Source organism: Myotis myotis, unplaced genomic scaffold, assembly GCF_014108235.1.
Source record: "Myotis myotis isolate mMyoMyo1 unplaced genomic scaffold, mMyoMyo1.p scaffold_m19_p_13, whole genome shotgun sequence".
Taxonomy (NCBI): Eukaryota; Metazoa; Chordata; class Mammalia; order Chiroptera; family Vespertilionidae; genus Myotis; species Myotis myotis.
In genome coordinates this window covers 48,465,814-48,483,341 of record NW_023416317.1, presented here as the reverse complement: position 1 = coordinate 48,483,341, position 17,528 = coordinate 48,465,814, and the positions used below count along the sequence as shown (strand labels likewise).

At 42.9% G+C, this 17,528-nt stretch overlaps 1 protein-coding gene and 1 long non-coding RNA gene across 53 annotated transcripts in view; one reads left to right on the top strand and one right to left on the bottom strand.

Moving 5' to 3' along the window:
• LOC118668292 overlaps positions 1–12,429 on the bottom strand; it is a 39,641-nt gene extending 27,212 nt beyond the window's left edge. For all 3 annotated transcript variants that reach the window (XR_004971616.1, XR_004971617.1, XR_004971615.1), the window contains exons 1-3: positions 12,200–12,429; positions 11,898–11,990; positions 11,269–11,429 (exon numbers count right to left, since the gene is read on the bottom strand). This is a non-coding gene — a long non-coding RNA (uncharacterized LOC118668292). The remainder of the gene's footprint in view (positions 1–11,268; positions 11,430–11,897; positions 11,991–12,199) is intronic.
• Positions 12,430–12,569: 140 nt separating this feature from the next.
• The window catches only part of LRRFIP2 (LRR binding FLII interacting protein 2), a 99,828-nt gene continuing 94,869 nt past the window's right edge, over positions 12,570–17,528 (top strand). For 48 of the 50 annotated variants that reach the window (XM_036333009.1, XM_036333002.1, XM_036333013.1 and 45 more), the window contains exons 1-2: positions 12,732–12,866; positions 15,620–15,775. In XM_036333009.1, the coding sequence (XP_036188902.1) occupies positions 15,717–15,775 (59 nt within the window). In that variant the 5' untranslated portion in view covers positions 12,732–12,866; positions 15,620–15,716. Of the gene's footprint in view, positions 12,867–15,619; positions 15,776–17,528 lie in introns of all 50 variants that reach the window. The other 2 variants (XM_036332976.1, XM_036332993.1) reach the window with 2 other exon arrangements.

The following is a 17,528-nucleotide window of genomic DNA, read 5'->3' as shown; positions in this document are numbered from 1 at the left end:
GAGCAGAGAGCTTTGGGGAGCAGAGGTTGGGAGGGAGCAGAGAGCTTTGGGACAGGAGGAGAGAGCAGAGAGCTTTGGGGACAGGAGGAGAGAGCAGAGAGCTTTGGACAGGACGAGAGAGGAAGGCGAGAGAAGGCTTGGGGACAGGAGGAGAGAGCAGAGAGCTTTGGGGACAGGAGGAGAGAGCAGAGAGCTTTGGGGACAGGAGGAGAGAGCAGAGAGAGCTTTGGGGACAGGAGGAGAGAGCAGAGAGCTTTGGGGACAGGAGGAGAGAGCAGAGAGCTTTGGGGACAGGAGGAGAGAGCAGAGAGCTTTGGGGACAGGAGGAGAGAGCAGAGAGAGCTTTGGGGACAGGAGGAGAGCAGAGAGCTTTGGGGACAGGAGGAGAGAGCAGAGAGCTTTGGGGACAGGAGGAGAGAGCATGCCTATCCCCTCATGTGCCTATTACTAAGCATTAAAACTTATCAGCCCATTTCACCTAATCTTGTTTCATCTGTCCTAACACTCCCCCCATTCCCTATGAAGCATTTTGCAGGAAACTCTGGAGGTCACAGAATTTCATAGTGTATATGTCTAATAGACAAAAGACTGTTTTCAAAAACACAATTACAGTATGACACAGACAAAATGATTAACCCTTATTTAATAATAATTCCTTTCTATCATTTAATATCCAGTCTATGGTCAAATTTCCTTATTGTCTCAAAAATGTCTGTTAATAACTGGTTAGTCAAATCAGGATCCACGAGCTATATTTGGTTGTTAGGTCTCTTATGTATCTTTTAAATTTATTAAGGTAATTATATATTAAAGAAATCCTGTCATTTGTCCTGCAGAACTTTTCATATTATGGATCTAGTTAATTAATTCCATCTTCTTGGTGTTGACACTTTCCTCTATTGTTCATTCTCTTCCTTGTCAAAAATGGATATTTACATGTACAGGCTTGACTGGATTCAAACTCAAAGTATTTTGGGATGAGCAAAAATACTTCACAGGTGATTCGATATATGATTCTGTACTGCATATGATGCATATGATGTACAGCTGTTTGACTTCTAGCGATGTTAAAATTGATTGGTGGGTCCAGGTGCTGCCAACCCAACCCATCCATTATAAATTCTATCCATCAACCTTTCACCTAATGGTTTTATTAGCCATTGATGATTGTTATTTAAATCTATTATTTTATTAGATATTTCTAAAATGGTGATTTAAAAATTTTATCATTTCGTTTATATTTGTTAGTTGAAAATATTTGATACAAAAGGACTTTTCCTTATTAGCTCTTTGGCTATTCTAAAATACAACATGTATAAAAGGGCAGATTAAATATCTTATTCTTCCTCTTCATTTACCAATTACCATTACCATATAATAAAAGGCTAATATGCAAATTGACCAAATGGCGGAATGACCAGTCACTATGATGTGCACTGACCATCAGGGGGCAGACTCTCAACACAGGGGGAGTGCCGCTCAGCCAGAAGCTGGGTTCATGGCTGGCGAGCACAACGGCAGTGGCGGGAATCTCTCCCGCCTCTGCAGCAGCTCTAAGGATGTTCAACTGCCAGCTTAGGCCCACTCCCATGAAGAGCAGGCCTAAGCCGTCAGTTGGACATGCCCCAAGGGCTCCTGGACTGCAAGAGGGCATAGGCAGGGCTGAGGGACCTCCCCCCCACAAGTGCACAAATTTCGTGCACCCGGCCTCTAGTTACCATTTAATGTAGTAACTTAACCATAGCAACTTTTATAGGTGACCTGTAACTTTTCTCAGTATCACTATAAACTTTTCCATGTTAACAATATTGGTGTGATAAATGATTTAGGACATATTCTGTAGGCAGTGGTGAGCCACCACAGGCAGTTTCCAACATTCAAACATAAAGTATACCTTAAAAAATATCTAAAAAGCGAACAATAAACTTACATGTTTTAGGAAGAATATTTCCCTGAAGAACTGAAAAGATCAAAGTCTCTGAATACACCTAAAATTTTAGGTACAACCTTTAATAGTAAATTTTTCTGGGATTATGTTTTTGTTCTCTCATTTCTTCTTTTCCTTCACATAATTTACTGGCCTCATTTCATGCATATCTGGTTATCTGATTGAGGCTAAAAATTTACTGCTTCTGGCACGCCTAATGGTTTCCATCTTTATATCATTCAAATTACATTGATAAGAACTACATTTCCCATGACTAGTATTTACACTTTTGTTTTTATGAAATAAGAGCAAATAAATACTCAAGTAACTGAACACTAACAATTGAACACTATTATGTGAACAAGGATGGGATGTGGCTCAAACTGAAGCACTAAGAGCGAGCACCACTGTGTGGAAGCTCAACGTTCTTGTCAGCTGATAAACCAAAGCCAGATCTGATGTGTAAAAGGAGGGTTAGGTGTTCTGATGCAGAATGCACAAAACTCTGTTATCAGCTGTGACATGCTGGATTGTTCTTGCATCTCCACTAGACAGTTTTAGGAGGGCAGGAGCCACACCTGTATTGTTCATTTACTCCCAGCATCCAGTACATAGTTTTGTTTTGTTTTTTTAAATGAAAGAACAAATGATGTATGCAAGGTAGGAGAAAAAATCTACAATGGTTTTGAGCCGTGAGAATCATAATAGATCTACTTTGTAGTTATATCTTTTGTATATTTTGGTGGGGTATTGGTATTATAAGCTACTTTTCTTTAAAAATTAATTTATCTGAGTACAGATGGAATACATTTCATCTAGGAATATTTGGAAAAGTAAACAATCAAATCAAATCAAATCAAATCACTGATCATTCCATTTCTTAAGGTTAACATTTGGGTGTTTTCTCCATTATTTGCCTATGTCTGTATAATATTAAACAATATTGGCATCATCTAGAACAGTGGTTCTCAACCTGTGGGTCGCAACACCCTTGGCGGTCGAATGACCCTTTCACAGGGGTCGCCTAAGACCATCCTGCATATCAGATATTTACATTACGATTCATAACAGAAGCAACATTACAGTTATGAAGTAGCAACGAAAATAATTTTATGGTTGGGTCATACCATGAGGAACTGTATTTAAAGGGCCAGAAGGTTGAGAACCACTGATCTAGAACATATTGTTTAGTAATGTACTTTTTACATTTAAATGCATAGTTGACACTATCTTATGCTACCTTCTCCTACAATAGGAATTTTAATGGTTATATGCCATTATATTTACTTTTTTTATAATATTAAAAATTCATTGATTGGTTTTTATTTTTATTTTTAAAAATATATATTTTATTGATTTTTTTATCAGAGAGGACAGGAGAGGGATAGAGAATTAGAAACACTGATGAGAGAGAAACACCGATCAGCTGCCTCCTGCACATCTCCTACTGGGGATGTGCCTGCAACCAAGGTACATGCCCCTGACCGGAATCGAACCTGGGACCCCTCAGTCGGCAGGCCGACGCTCTATCCACTAAGCCAAACTGGTTAGGGCCATTGATTGGTTTTTAGAGAGAGGGAAGCAGAGAAAGGTAGAGAGAGAAAGAGAAATATTGATTTGTTGTTCAACTTATTTATGCATTCATTGGTTGATTCTTATATGTGCCCTAACCGAGACTTGAACCCACAATCTCAATGTATCAGGATGACACTCTCACCAACTGAACTACCTGGCCAGGGTTCATTGTATTTAAGGTAACCAGACCCAAATCCAATTTCCAAAACCCAAATTTTGGTGAACAGGACCACAGGACAGTGATTACGATCAGTATTGTGTTTGTTAATGAAAGCTGGCTATTCCAGGGCTTGCGACAGCTCCAGGGGGTGAGATTAACTTCAACAACTACCCATTTAGCTTGGTTTGATTTTCTGCCAGTCTCATCACCAACTTGAAGCAGGTCCTACAACAGAGAATGCAATGTTGTGTCCAGGGAAGCAGCAAACCAGAGGAACCACCCCAAATTCCAGAATAGAGCCAACATTCTCTTTTCACCAAAGTTATCAATTTTCTGCAGCAAAATTTGAACTAAAATGTAAAAATGCCATACAATTCAGATCAGACATCTTGTAGGGTAAGTAACCTGTTAGTATAGAAAGGAATGAAAATGGTGAAGCTGAAACGAAGCTTAAGAGAAAACATATTATTTGTAGATACATTTTGCTTTTAAGATTCCACAGTGTGGGAGAAACTAAGATGGCGGCATAGATAAACACCGGGAAATTGTCGCCTCCCACAACAATTGAAAAATACCGCAAAGGACAGAGCAGACATCATCCAGAACAACAGGAAGCCTGGCTGAGTGTAAATTCTACAACTAGAAGGAAAGAAAAGCACACTGAGAGCCAGAGGAGCTGCGGAGGTGAAGTGCAGAGGTACGGCGGCTCGTGCGCGCGCAGAAAGGGGGTGGCACCTGAGGACGCGGCTGTCTTTTTGAATCACAAGCTCCCGACTGCTCTGAACTCCGGTTCTGGGAAGTCTCTGGGGACCCAGGACTCATGCGGGGAGAGGCTGGACTGTCGGGCAGCGGGCGAGCTTGAGTGCGGCTTTCCCTCAGAGGTGCTTGCAGCAATTGTCGGGTCACTGAGACGCGCGACTCCTTAGGAGAATCAGCCATAGCTGCTTTCTCCACCCTTTGACTCCCCGAGACCCCGCCCCACCCAGGCTGCGGCAGAGGCTTTTGCATGTGAATGTACCTAACTGCAGCCCAACCAGGCAGACCCGGAACTTCCAAGAGAAGGCCCAAGGCCCCGCAGCGGCTTGCATTGCTTCACAGCTGAGTCTCTTCATGGCTCCTGCTGTGTGGCCTCAGGCAGAGGCTGAATTAGCACCTCCTTAGATCCAGGAGCCACTGTACCCAGTGGTCAGAGGGGGACCATCCAGATTGCAACTCCTCAGATCCATAAGGGACACACTCAGGGAGCAGACTCAGTGAGCACCAAAGCCCCACTGAAGCAAGTCTTGCCCCAGAAGGGTGTCTTCAGCACAGAAGTTCTCCCACTTCAGACACAGCTGATTCTCACAGCCAATTGGCCTGGAGGTCAATTCCTCCCAGTGATCCTACAACAACCAAGGCACCAAGAGTGCACCAAGAGTGTCCACCTCAGGTAATTGGGGAGGCTGAGCTACTGGGCCCTACAGGACACCTGGCGCGCAGGGCCACTCTATCAACACAGGGAAGCAGCCAAAATGCGGAGACAAAGAAACAGGTCACAAATGGCAGAAATGGAGGAAAGCAAACGACTGGATATAGAGTTCAAGGCCACGTTTATAAGGTTTTTCAAGAATTTTATGGAAACCGCCGATAAATTTAATGAATCCCTCAATAAGTATAGTGAGACCATGGAGGACATGAAAAAGGACCAACTAGAAATTAAGCATGCACTGACTGAAATAAAGAATAATTTACAGAGATCCAACAGCAGACAAGAGGATCCCAAGAATCAAGTCAAAGATTTAAAATACAAAGAAACAAAAAATACCCAACCGAAAAAGAAAAAAGATAAGAGATTCCAAAAATATGAAGATAGTGTAAGGAACCTCTGGGACAACTTCAAGCGTACCAACATCAGAATTATAGGGGTACCAGAAGGAAAGAGAGGGCAAGATATTGAAAACCTTTTTGAAGAAATAATGACAGAAAACTTCCCCTACCTGGTGAAAGAAATGGACTTACAAGTCCAGGAAGCGCAGAGAACCCCAAACAAAAGGAATCCAAAGAGGACCACACCAAGACACATCATAATTAAAATGCCAAGAGCAAAAGATAAAGAGAGAATCTTAAAAGCAGCAAGAGAAAGACAGTCAGTTACCTACAAGGGAGTACCCATACGACTGTCAGCTGATTTCTCAACAGAAACCATGCAGGCCAGAAGGGAGTGGCAAGAAATATTCAAAGTGATGAATAGCAAGAACCTGCAACCAAGATTACTTTATCCAGCAAAGCTATCATTCAGAATTGAAGGTCAGATAAAGAGCTTCACGGATAAGAAAAGGCTAAAGGAGTTCATCACCACCAAACCAGCATTATATGAAATGCTGAAAGGTATTCTTTAAGAAGAGGAAGAAGAAAAAGGAACTCTTACCATTTGTCACAGCATGGATGGAACTGGAGAGCGGATAAATACCACAGGATCTCACTCATTTGTGGAATATAATGAACAACATAAACTGATGAACAAGGACTGATCCAGAGACGGAGAGGCATTGATTGGACTGTCGGGCCTTGGAGGGAAGGTAGGGGAGGGTGGGGGTAAGGGGGAAAGATCAACCAAAGGACTTATATGCAAGCATATAGGCCTAACCAATGGACACGGACAACGGGGGGGTGAGGGCATGAGCGGCGGGGGGGGGGGGGGGGGGGGGTAGAGGGTAACGTGGGGACAAGGACACATATGTAATATCTTAATCAATAAAAAATATATTAAAAAAAAAAAGATTCCACAGTGTGTAAATGTCCTTCTAGAACAGCGGTTTCTCAACCTGTGGGTCAAACGACCCTTTCACAGGGGTCGCCTAAGACCATCGGAAAACACATATATAATTACATATTGTTTTTGTGATTAATCGCTATGCTTTATGTTCAATTTGTAACAATGAAAATACATCCTTCATATCAGATATTTACATGACGATTCATAACAGTAGCAAAATTACAGTTATGAAGTAGCAACAAAAACAATTTTATGATTGGGGGTCACCACAACATGAGGAACTGTATTAAAGGGTCGCGACATTAGGAAGGTTGAGAACCACTGTTCTAGAAGATAAACTTGAGCGGATGGATCTTCACTGGCTTCTGTAGTGGTTTCCCAGGCATCTTAGCTAGCAGCCACCCTGGCCCCAGGGTATTGAGTGCAAATAAATGTTTCAGGTGACTGACAGTAGGAAAGAATTGTAGGACAAGAAACTACCTGCCATACCTGTGCTGAAATACTGACCCTTCCAGCTGGTTAAGTTCTATACTCAGTCATTTCCTTTTTGTGACGTTCACTCATCAATGACAAGTTAATATTTTCACCTGGTGATTCAGGGGTAAGTGCAGTATTGTGTATGAAATTGGAAGGGAGTCAAAGTGAGTGTCATGACATTATGAACTTCTTTTAAAAACTTACAGGAGGAACAAAGCCTAGGCCTTTGCGTTACTTGGCGTAGTTACTTGACCTTTAGTATTCATTTTCTTATTTTGCTGACAGTACTTCACTTATTTTCTGGGCAACCACCCTCTCCTATAGTCTATGTTCTTCTTTGGGTGAACCAGACGTGAAGCATATGACTCATAACTGGCCAATCACAGCACAGAATTTTTCCAGCTCCAGCTAATTTCTTTAGGGATGGGCGGGTCATCACTTTGGTTCCATTAGTGAATCCAGGAACTACTGGGAAGGATCTCTTTCATGCTGGACTGAAATCTTGCTGGGCATGAAGTCTGAGTCTACTGCCAAAATGGAGGAAGAGAGCTGAGTTTTTTTTTTTTTTTGATAAGAAAATTTCTTTTGTCTGACTTGAAATGAGCACGGGTGGCAAAAGATCAAAAATTCTAACTCTATCCTTATTTTCCCAGGACAGCTAGAAGTGTCTAAATTAAAAATTTGTAAGAAAATCGATGCTTGCCCTAACCGGTTTGGCTCAGTGGATAGAGCGTTGGCCTGAGGACTGAGCGGTCCCAGGTTCGATTCCGGTTAAGGGCATGTACCTTGGTTGCGGGCACATCCCCAGTGGGGGTGTGCAGGAGGCAGCCGATTGATGTTTCTCTCTCATTGATGTTTCTAACTCTCTATCCCTCTCCCTTCCTCTCTGTAAAAAATTAATAAAATATAGTTAAAAAAAAACATACCACCTACTATAAAATATTCTTGCCAAAACTAATTGAACGGATGAATGAATGAATCTGATTAAGCTCTAGCGCCAATTTACTAAAATGCCGAGGAAACTACCCTTCAGTGATGTAGCCAGCAAAATCTGGATGGGGAAAACTAAAGGACAAACAACCCAGTTTCCTCAATAAATACATTGCAAAAGAAAAAAGAGAGAGAGAAAGGGGAAACTTATATAAAAAAAGAAAAAAAAAGAAAATTGATGCTTTATAACACAAAAGAAATAAAACAAAACAAAACAACACAACAACTCTACATTAGACTAGTTTATTATATGAGCATTATAAAATACCTTCCAGGGATATGGCATTGTAAGATCTTTTCTTACGAAATGTGTAATCTGCTTGGGAAGACCCAACATTAAAAGTCTAAACTCTTTAGAATACAAGTGAATTGCAGACGGAAATGCATATAAACATTCTGAAAGGCAGTATAAAGTAACTGATAACTATCTACAAACAAAGCCAGCCTAGAACAAAAGCATGGGTAAGAGGCTTTAGGCTAAACTCTGGGTATTTCTAATTGATTCTCCAGGTATGGTTACTTGTATTCCTATTCTTTATATAGATTCATACATTTCCTACCTGGATATTTTCTCTGAATTACTGACTTTCATATTCAATTGCCTCTTTGATATCTCTGCTTAGATGTCCAATGGGTATTGCAAACTCACCTGTTTCCAAACCTGCTTCAGGGGTCAGAGGCTATATAAAACACACACATACACAGGTTGTCTAAATTTATAGGTTTATTATGACATGGAATAGTGTAAGCAGAAAAAAAGCAAAAATCTTACAAATGAATAATTTTTAAGCATGTTGACCTCCAGAATTTTTTAGTCAACTTGTAATTCCAGATGAGTACCATAGCAAGCTTATTGATGGTAGTTTACTATCTAGGAAAGGGAGAAGAGCCAAATCAAGTACAATAGAAATGAATTGTGGCAAATGGTAATTTTTTGATATAATGAAACAAAAACAAACGAAAAATTTAAAGAAGATAGGCAGATGTCAATTTCCTAGTTTTAGTAATCTATTATTAGAGGTATGTAAGAGGCTACCAATGGGGAAACTGGACAAAGGACACACAGGACCTCTCTACTATTTTTGTAACTTCTTGTGAGTCCACGATTATTTTCAAATCAAAAGTAAAAGAATAAATAGTAAGTCTAGATAAGAAGGAATTTTTAGAAAGAGAATATTTGTTACATTTAAAACAAATATACACAGTTGTAAGGAGTTAACCAAAATTTTGAAAATGCTTTCAACACACACACACACTCTTTACAAATAAAAATATCAGGCTCTGAAATGTGGTAATTATTTTTAATGTTTGAACTAACAATGTTTATCAGAGATGGATATAGAGGGAAACACAGTATTATGCTTGCAAAATACAACTCAATTTTGTGAAAACCATGAAAATGAGAGTTTGCTCTTGAAAAAGGAAAATTTGTTTCCTGACATCATCAAAGAAAAATGTGAAGGACCTGATATGAAAGGAACAAAAACGTACAAATCCTACTACCTCATTCCTCAGAACTGTATAAACACTTCCAAAATTTTCCTTCATCTATTAATTTTTCCCTAAAGCAGCCAGCCCACACAGACTTGAGGGCATACACATGTCAGAATATTCCATCAAGATATGGGAACACATATTTTTGGCAGGAAGGTCCTAAATGTGCAGGGAAAGACTGCCTGTGAAATAATTCAGAGTGATGCATTTAGTCAGAACCCCCTTGCAATAACAAAATGTTAGCATCATCTATAAAAATAAAAGTGTAATATGCTAATTAGACCAGACAGCTGAACGGCCTTCCACATGTCATTCCGGACGAAGCCGCAGCGGCAGGGGCTGAGGCAGAGGCGGTTAGGGGAGATCAGGCAGGCAGGCGAGCAGTTAGGGGCGATCAGGCAGGCAGGCAGGTGGTTAGGGGCGATCGGGCAGCCAGGCGAGTGGTTAGCGGTGATAAGGCAGGCAGGCAGAGGGGTTGGGGCGATCAGGCAGGCAGGCAGAGGCGGTTAGGGGAGATCAGGCAGGCAGGTGAGAGGTTAGCGGCGATGAGGCAGGCAGGTAGAGTGGTTGGGGTAATCAGGCAGGCAGGCAGAGTGGTTAGGACCCCTGAGGGATCCCGGATTGCGAGAGGGTGCAGGCCAGGCTGAGGGACCCCCTCCCCCACCCCGTGCATGAATTTTGTGCTCTGGGCCTCTAGTACTTTATAACATTGTTCGGAATGTTCAAAAGACACATGACAGTATAAACTCATAAAACAAGTGGAATAGTTTTTTGTTTTTTTTGGAATAGTTTTTATGGTGCCAAATAGAAAGCAAGTATCCTATAAGGGGAGAAGTAAAACACAGAGAAGTACCAAAATTGCCTCATGTATAGTCTATGTAAAAGCATATTTCATAATAAAATTCTAAAAGCAACATAGAAATCTGCTTGGCTGGACACTTTGCTTATATTGCCCTCTTAAATAAATACTAAAGTACAGCAACATGGTGTGAAGGGAATCAGGGCCAGAAGATCTGAGTTCAAATTTTAGTTCTTCCATCTACTAGTTTTGTTAACTTAGGCAAGGCACAATCTCTCTGAATCTCAATGTCTTTGTTACTAAAATGGGTATAGTAACCCCCATATCTGAAGGTTGGTCCAGTACTGAAAGGGATATTTAAGTGCTTTCACAATGCTGTGCAAATCACAGGTACTCAATAAGTGTGAGCTCCCTCCCAGATTTCCCAGAAGACACAACAAAATATTTCTCGGTTAGTTTGGTCTGAGCCAAAACAAGTGGTTAGAATAAAGTAAAAAGGGCAAGAGAGTTTCATCGTAATATTATCCAAACAATCTTTGGGTTAATTATGCAGTTATATAAACTGATATTTAATAAACATTGAGGCCCATCATTGTGGCTCAGTGGTTGAGCATCATCCTATGAACCAGGAGGTCACGGTTGGATTCTAGTCAGGGCACTTGTCCGGGTTGCAGGCTTGGTCCCCAGTAGGGGGCGTGCAAGAGGCAGCTGATCAATGATTCTCTCATCATTGATGTTTCTATCTCTCCTCCTCTCCTTTCCTCTGAAATCAATAAAAATATGTAATTTAAAATTATATTAAAAAAAGAAAAAAATCGCCGTAACTGGTTTGGCTCAGTGGATAGAGTGTCAGCCTGCGGACTGAAGGGTCCCAGGTTCGATTCCAGTCAAGGGCATGTACCTTGGTTGCGGGCACATCCCCAGTAGGGGGTGTGCAGGAGGCAGCTGATCGATGTTTCTCTCTCATCGATGTTTCTAACTCTCTATCCCTCTTCCCTCCTCTCTGTAAAAAAATCAATAAAATATATGTCTTTTAAAAAAAGAAAAAAATCATTGAGTTTATTGATATTATTCAGGTAATGCATTATTACCTGAATAGGTGCTCTTTCTTGCAAATCAGCTTTTAATTTTGTCTTTTAACTGATTCAGCAAAATATGTCATTCATCCTTTATTCAGAGCATAAAATAGTATGCTCTTTTGGCAAGATTAATCTCCTCTTGATCCCAGGTAAAAGTTATTTTGCTCACAGATCTGAGAAAAAGTGACACGGAAAGAGAAACCGTGAAAGGTTAATGAAATCGTCTTTCAAGGCCGAGAGTATCATGCAATGAAGCATGTGTTGAGGTCTCACTGTCTGCAGACCAAAGTTCCCTACTTCATGCCTTGAACCTCTCCTATCAATGATGTAGTCCAAACCCCCATGAAATCTACAGGGCGAGCAGGCCTCCTGAAACTACAGAAGCACAGAAACAGCCCCTAGAAGGCTTTGGGGACAGGTTCTTAACATAGAATCCGTGGGCTTTTATCCAGGGGGTTCTAGAACCAACCCTGTAGGTAAAGTTGTGTCTACGTGTATTTCCTTCTTTTTCTCAGGAGGCTGCTCAACTGCCACTTCCCTCTAGTGGTCTCGTCCAGCCATTCTATCCTGCCAAAGGGTACATAATCTCTCTCATCACTGTTGTGTCATTTCCTGCAGAGCCTTACACAATCTGCCATTACCTTGCTTGCTTGTTTAAATCGGTCTACCACACAGAGAGCAGGGTCCTGGTCTTCCTCCAGTGCCTTGGACCTTGTGGGTCTGCAGAGGTGCTTCTGCAATGAATGACAGGTCCGTGTCTAGCAGGTATCTAATGGACTCTGTGTGCATTCCTCCTCCCCACTCCCCACCAGTCTTCTCGGGAAACGATTTTTAAAATCACGCGTTTTCATTTTGGACATCGGGCTGCTAGCATTTCAACCGCACCCACTCACCCTCTCACCCCCGTTTCCTACAGTCGGAACGGCCACCCCGGCCCACTTACCCAAGCCCGTGAGGGTGGACAGTATAGAGGCGACCAGGACAGGTGCAGCCTTGAACAGAGGCGCGCATCCATTCACATCCCTGGCCCTGGTCGAAGACCCGGAGGAACCATCTCTAGGCCGCCCGGGCCTCGCCTACCGGCGGTCGCACTCCGCCCCCTCCGTCCGGCGGGGTCCCCGCATCTCGCGAGGTGGGGCGGGGTGGCCGGAGCCTCGCTCCCCCCCCCCGCCCCTCCCCCCCGGCGGCGCGCCGCTCGTCGCGGGGCAGCCGGGCGCACACGGCTCCGCCGGGATCAAGCCCAGCCATCGCGCGCGCGGCCGCAGCCGCGGCCACAACTACTTCCGGGTGAGCGGGTCGCCGACCCCGTGGCCCCGCCCCTCCGCCGCCTCCGCCTGCCGCTCGGGCTGCGGCTCCTCCCGGGGGCTGGTTCCCGCTGCCTGAGCCGCGGCGCCCCGGGGACACCGGCGTGACTGGCTGACCGGCCGCCGGCACCTGGAGCTGCCGTGTCCAGCCCGGCCCGCCTGGCCGGGGACCTGGGACCGAGGCCGCCTCCGCGCCCCTCGCCCTTTGCTCCCCGCTCTTCGCCCCGGCGGGCTCCCGGCGGGCGGGCCGCGCTCCGGCCCTTCCCGGGCGGCGCCGCCGCAGCCGCTGCCCGCGTCCAGGGACAGGTAAGGGCTGCTCTTCCCCGCGGTCCGGGGGAGAGCGGGGACCGGGACCCCCTTTCCCGGCCTCTGCAGCCCGGGGTCCGCGCCGCCGCTGACCCCTGCTGGGGGCCGGGCTCCGCTGGAGCTGGCCGCGTCCCCTGGCGGGCTCCGGGGTCAGGGTCGCCCTCCGCCTCCCGCGGTGCCCGGCTTCTCGTCTGATGCCGAACGCGCACCCTGCGTCCTCGCGGGGGAAGGTGTTGCTCGCCTTGGAGCTGCTGAGCGGGCTGCTGTCCCTCTGCCCCGGGTGCCCGTGGCGCCTTCCCCTCCTTCCCGGACGCGGCACTCTCGGGTCTGTCCCAGCCGGTCCACCCAGGGAACGGTGTCGGGCCGGTGGAGGGCGTAGCATTCTTTTTTTTTTTTTTTTTTTTTTTTTTTTTAGTGGCCTTTTTTTTTTTCTTCCTCCTTGACCCGAACTGAAGTGCAGGCATAACTGGCGCTGGCTAGGAGCGTCAGGCTTCATGCTTGACTAATAGGGGGTGTTATGCACACCCGGATTATTAAGTTATATAGTCCAGCCAGGCCTGCTTCTCCTGCCTGGGAAGATCCTGTGGGAAGCAGGAAGACCTACGGAAACCCACCTTGTTTCCTTTATTATGGGGGGCAGAGCGGGATGAGCGGGGGGGGGGGGGGGGGGGGGAGCGGAAAAGTTCAGGGGTTGGCTCTACTTTTTTTCACTGCGGGAGATACAAATAGTCAGGCTGCTGCGATGTGGCGAGGGAAATATTTTTATCCTACACTTTAATTTGTAGCTCGTTTTCTTTGAGTTTCCATTTAATGACTCAGCATTTCTGCCATAAATAGGGAAAAAAAAACACCTGTCGAGTAGGTTAATTGACTCAAAGGTGTGTGAGGATAACAGAGTGGCCATTCCTTTTTTTAATCCAGGAAAGGAAGAGAGTGTGGATACAGTGATGGCATCTGAGAGGGAGAGGCAGAGGCAGGGGATGGATGGCTGGTTTTCTTAATGTTTAAAATAACATTTTTTCAAGATAACATTTTATTTTGGGGATAAATCTGTTTTTGGAGGAGGCACAGTGTTGCAGATAAGAGTGAGTTGGCCGGGATTGGAGGCTTGCTGTGGTTTGACAGTCTTGCAGAATTAACCCTGTTTTACCAACATCATGTTCTGTTTAGCAAATACAGAAGATGATGATCTAGTATTCTAGGGATGTAGAATAAGAATTTTGGAAAGGGTGATTCATATAGGAAGTTAGGTCACTACTTGGTGAATCATTGATTTGGATCTTAAAATTGGAGTAGAGGAAAGCTAGGCATTTGTTGCTGCCTGTTTTATTAGGTGCCTTCACTCATTTTATAGAAAGTGTTGTATCACACTTGGTTAAGTTTGTAGCTGGATATTTATTGTCATGAAGTGTGGTAAGGAAATAAAAATTGAACTTTTGCAGAATGTTTGGGTGTCGAATTGTTTGTTAGTTCCTAGGTGGATTGTTGTGATTTTTACCCATATTTTGCTCAATGTGGAAGATAAATGAAGGGCTCCAGAAACAACATCAGTGAAAAGGAGAGCTACCATCCTTAAGGCAGGGACAAGTTCACTGAAAGAACCTGCAGTATACGAAATAGTCTTGAGTGAAAGGTTTCACCCATTTTGCCAATCTATCTTTAAAAATGTGGAATGAGCCGAAACCGGTTTGGCTCAGTGGATAGAGCGTCGGCCTGCGGACTGAAAGGTCCCAGGTTCGATTCCGGTCAAGGGCATGTACCTGGGTTGCGGGCATATCCCCAGTAGGAGATGTGCAGGGAGCAGCTGATCGATGTTTCTGGCTATCTCTCTCCTTTCCTCTCTGTAAAAAAATCAATAAAATATATTTAAAAAAAAAACGTGGAATGAGACTATATCTAGTGACTTCTTTACTTAAGTTCTGGTGTAGAAGAAAGTGTGTACTGAAGTTGTCATTTATTATTGGAATGAATTCATTTAAAACTAGAAATAACTTTTTTATGCTGAAATGTAACTTGATCCTTTTGGCTTTTAAAATGTTTAGCAAAATAACTTTGAATCACAGAGTTCTTGATACTCTTAGACTGTTTTCCTTTTCTTCTTTCTGGAATTCAGCTTATTTTACCTTGATTCTCATTTATAAAGAACTTCAATTATCTGTGATAAAGTAATGGTAAGTTTACCCTGTTGGTCTTGCTTACCAAATTCCTTTAATTCTTTGACTAAATTTTGGCATCTTGTTTCCTAGATTATTGATTCTTAATTCAGAATGTTCCCTAATGCTGCTTTTGGTTTTTGTCCAGCCAATAGTGACATAAGAGTTTCAGTTCCCCGTGATCAGAGATCCCCTTTTGGAAAATCCCCCATGGAAACCACCGTTACCATGCTGATGGTCTGGACAGGTAGAAACTGAAGTGAAGCCTCCTTAGGTCAGGATTTAAGCCTCTCTGCAATGAAAGAAAAAGTGATAGGGAGAATATATTTGACAAAGTAGATTCTTTATCTCTGAAAACAAAAACAACAGATCTTTCCTAGAAATGACAGGGAGGGAGCAGTTTATTGCAAAGCTCTTTATGAACTGGTTACCCTGCTCTTGGTGTAAAAAGGAACAGAATTGATGATGGATAGAAAAAAAATCTCTCTGCAGTGTGCTGGGAATGTTGATGAGGGTCACTTAGGAGGAAATAAATTCTTCAGTCCGCACCATATGATCACTGCACCTACAAAAGGCCCTTTCATAACCTTTTCCTTTTAGATAGTTGCTTTCTCTCTGGAGACTCTGAATGGAGAGATGGTCCTTTAACCAGGAAAACATACTACCGTGTCCAGTTTGCAAGTAACGAGTAGACTTTATGACCATCATTTCAGAACTCTTAAACTTCAGAAGGAAGAAATTATGCAAATTTACCCTGTGAGTAAAATAACTGTCCATTTCCTCCATTTTCCCCTTTAAGATGATAGATAGGACACCTGTGGAAATAATTAAAATATTTTTTTAAAATTTATTGACTTTAGAGAGAAAGAAGAAGGGGGACAAAAAGGGGAGGAACATCAATTTGTTGTTCCACCCATTTATGTAGTCATTGGTTGTTTCTTGTGTGTGCCCTGACTGGGGATCGAACCCGAAACCGTGGCATATCCAGATGATGCTCTAACCAACTGAGCTACCTGAGCAGGGCAAAATGATTTTGTGTGTGTGTTGCCCATTGCACTTTTAAAACTTATTGGCCTATAGTGAATTGGGCCAGAGTTAAAAGGAATCAAACAATGGGCTAAAAACTGGGTTTATCATGTTATACTTTTTCATTTGTTCTATTATTTCTTTATTTTGGTGGGAGACAGAATTCTATTTCTTTTAAAAAAATTAAAAAAATAGATTTGTATTGATTTCAGAGAGGCAGAAGAAGAGACAGATAGGAACATCAGTGATGAAACAGAATCATTGATCGGCTGCCTACTGCACGCCCCTTACTGGGGATCAACGCTGGCATGTGCCCTGACTGGGAACCGTGATCTCCTGGTTCATAGGTTGATGCTCAACCACTGAGCAACACTGGCCAGGTTATTGTATTTCTTGAAGAAACTCTGAGATTTGTTGCATATGCATGCTTTTGTTTTGGTCTAGTGGTAGGGACAGCAGTAGATAAGAGAAGTGGTTAAGAAGAGGGAAAAAATGGCATACATGGAAGGAGAATGCTCACATTATGGATTCAGTAGATTTTTGTAGGACATTTTAAAATTGATAAAACATTTAAAAAGAAAACGTTATATAGTGAAAAGGAAAACTCCTTTCTATGCTAAACTTTTCTCACTCCCCCACCCTCTAATCCAAGCAACCACTGTTAATGGTTTCCTGTGTACCCTTCTCCAAATTTTCTATTACATATGTAATCACATATGTTTAGGAGAAATGTCCTATTCCTTTCATTCTTACCCTTGATATGCTTTAGAGCTCTTTCTATATTAGTATATAAGTCCATCTGATTGTTTAAAACTTTTTAATTGAATTTATTGGGGTGACATTGGCTAATAAAATTGTATAAGTTTTGGGTGTACAATTCTATAATGCAACATCTGTACATTGTATTGTGTGTTCACTACTCTAATTCAAGTCTCCTTCCATCACCATTTATCCCTCCTATATCCTCTTCTACTTCTGCTGAACCACTTTCCCATCTGATTTTTTTTTTTTTTATTGATTTTTTACAGAGAGGAAGGGAGAGAGATAGAGAGCTAGAAACATCGATGAGAGAGAAACATCGATCAGCTGCCTCCTGCACATCCCCCACTGGGGAAGTGCCCGCAACCCAGGTACATGCCCTTGACCGGAATCGAACCCGGGACCTTTCAGTCCGCAGGCCAACGCTCTATCCACTGAGCCAAACCGGTTTCGGCTCCCATCTGATTTTTTAAAAAGACTGGATGTCCTGCCTAATGTAGATGAACCATAATTTATTCATTTTTCGTAATTTGTTTTGCCATTTCCTATTAATAGGCATTTAGATTGTTTGTAGTTTTATACAAATGCTGCTATAGTGAACAACTCATTTATAAGTCTTTGTACTAGTCCATGAGTATGTGTATGGAATGTATTTCTGAAAGTGTGATTGCAGTATTGTGAAATCTAAAAATTTATTTCAATCTTATGTTTGGCTTTATTTTAT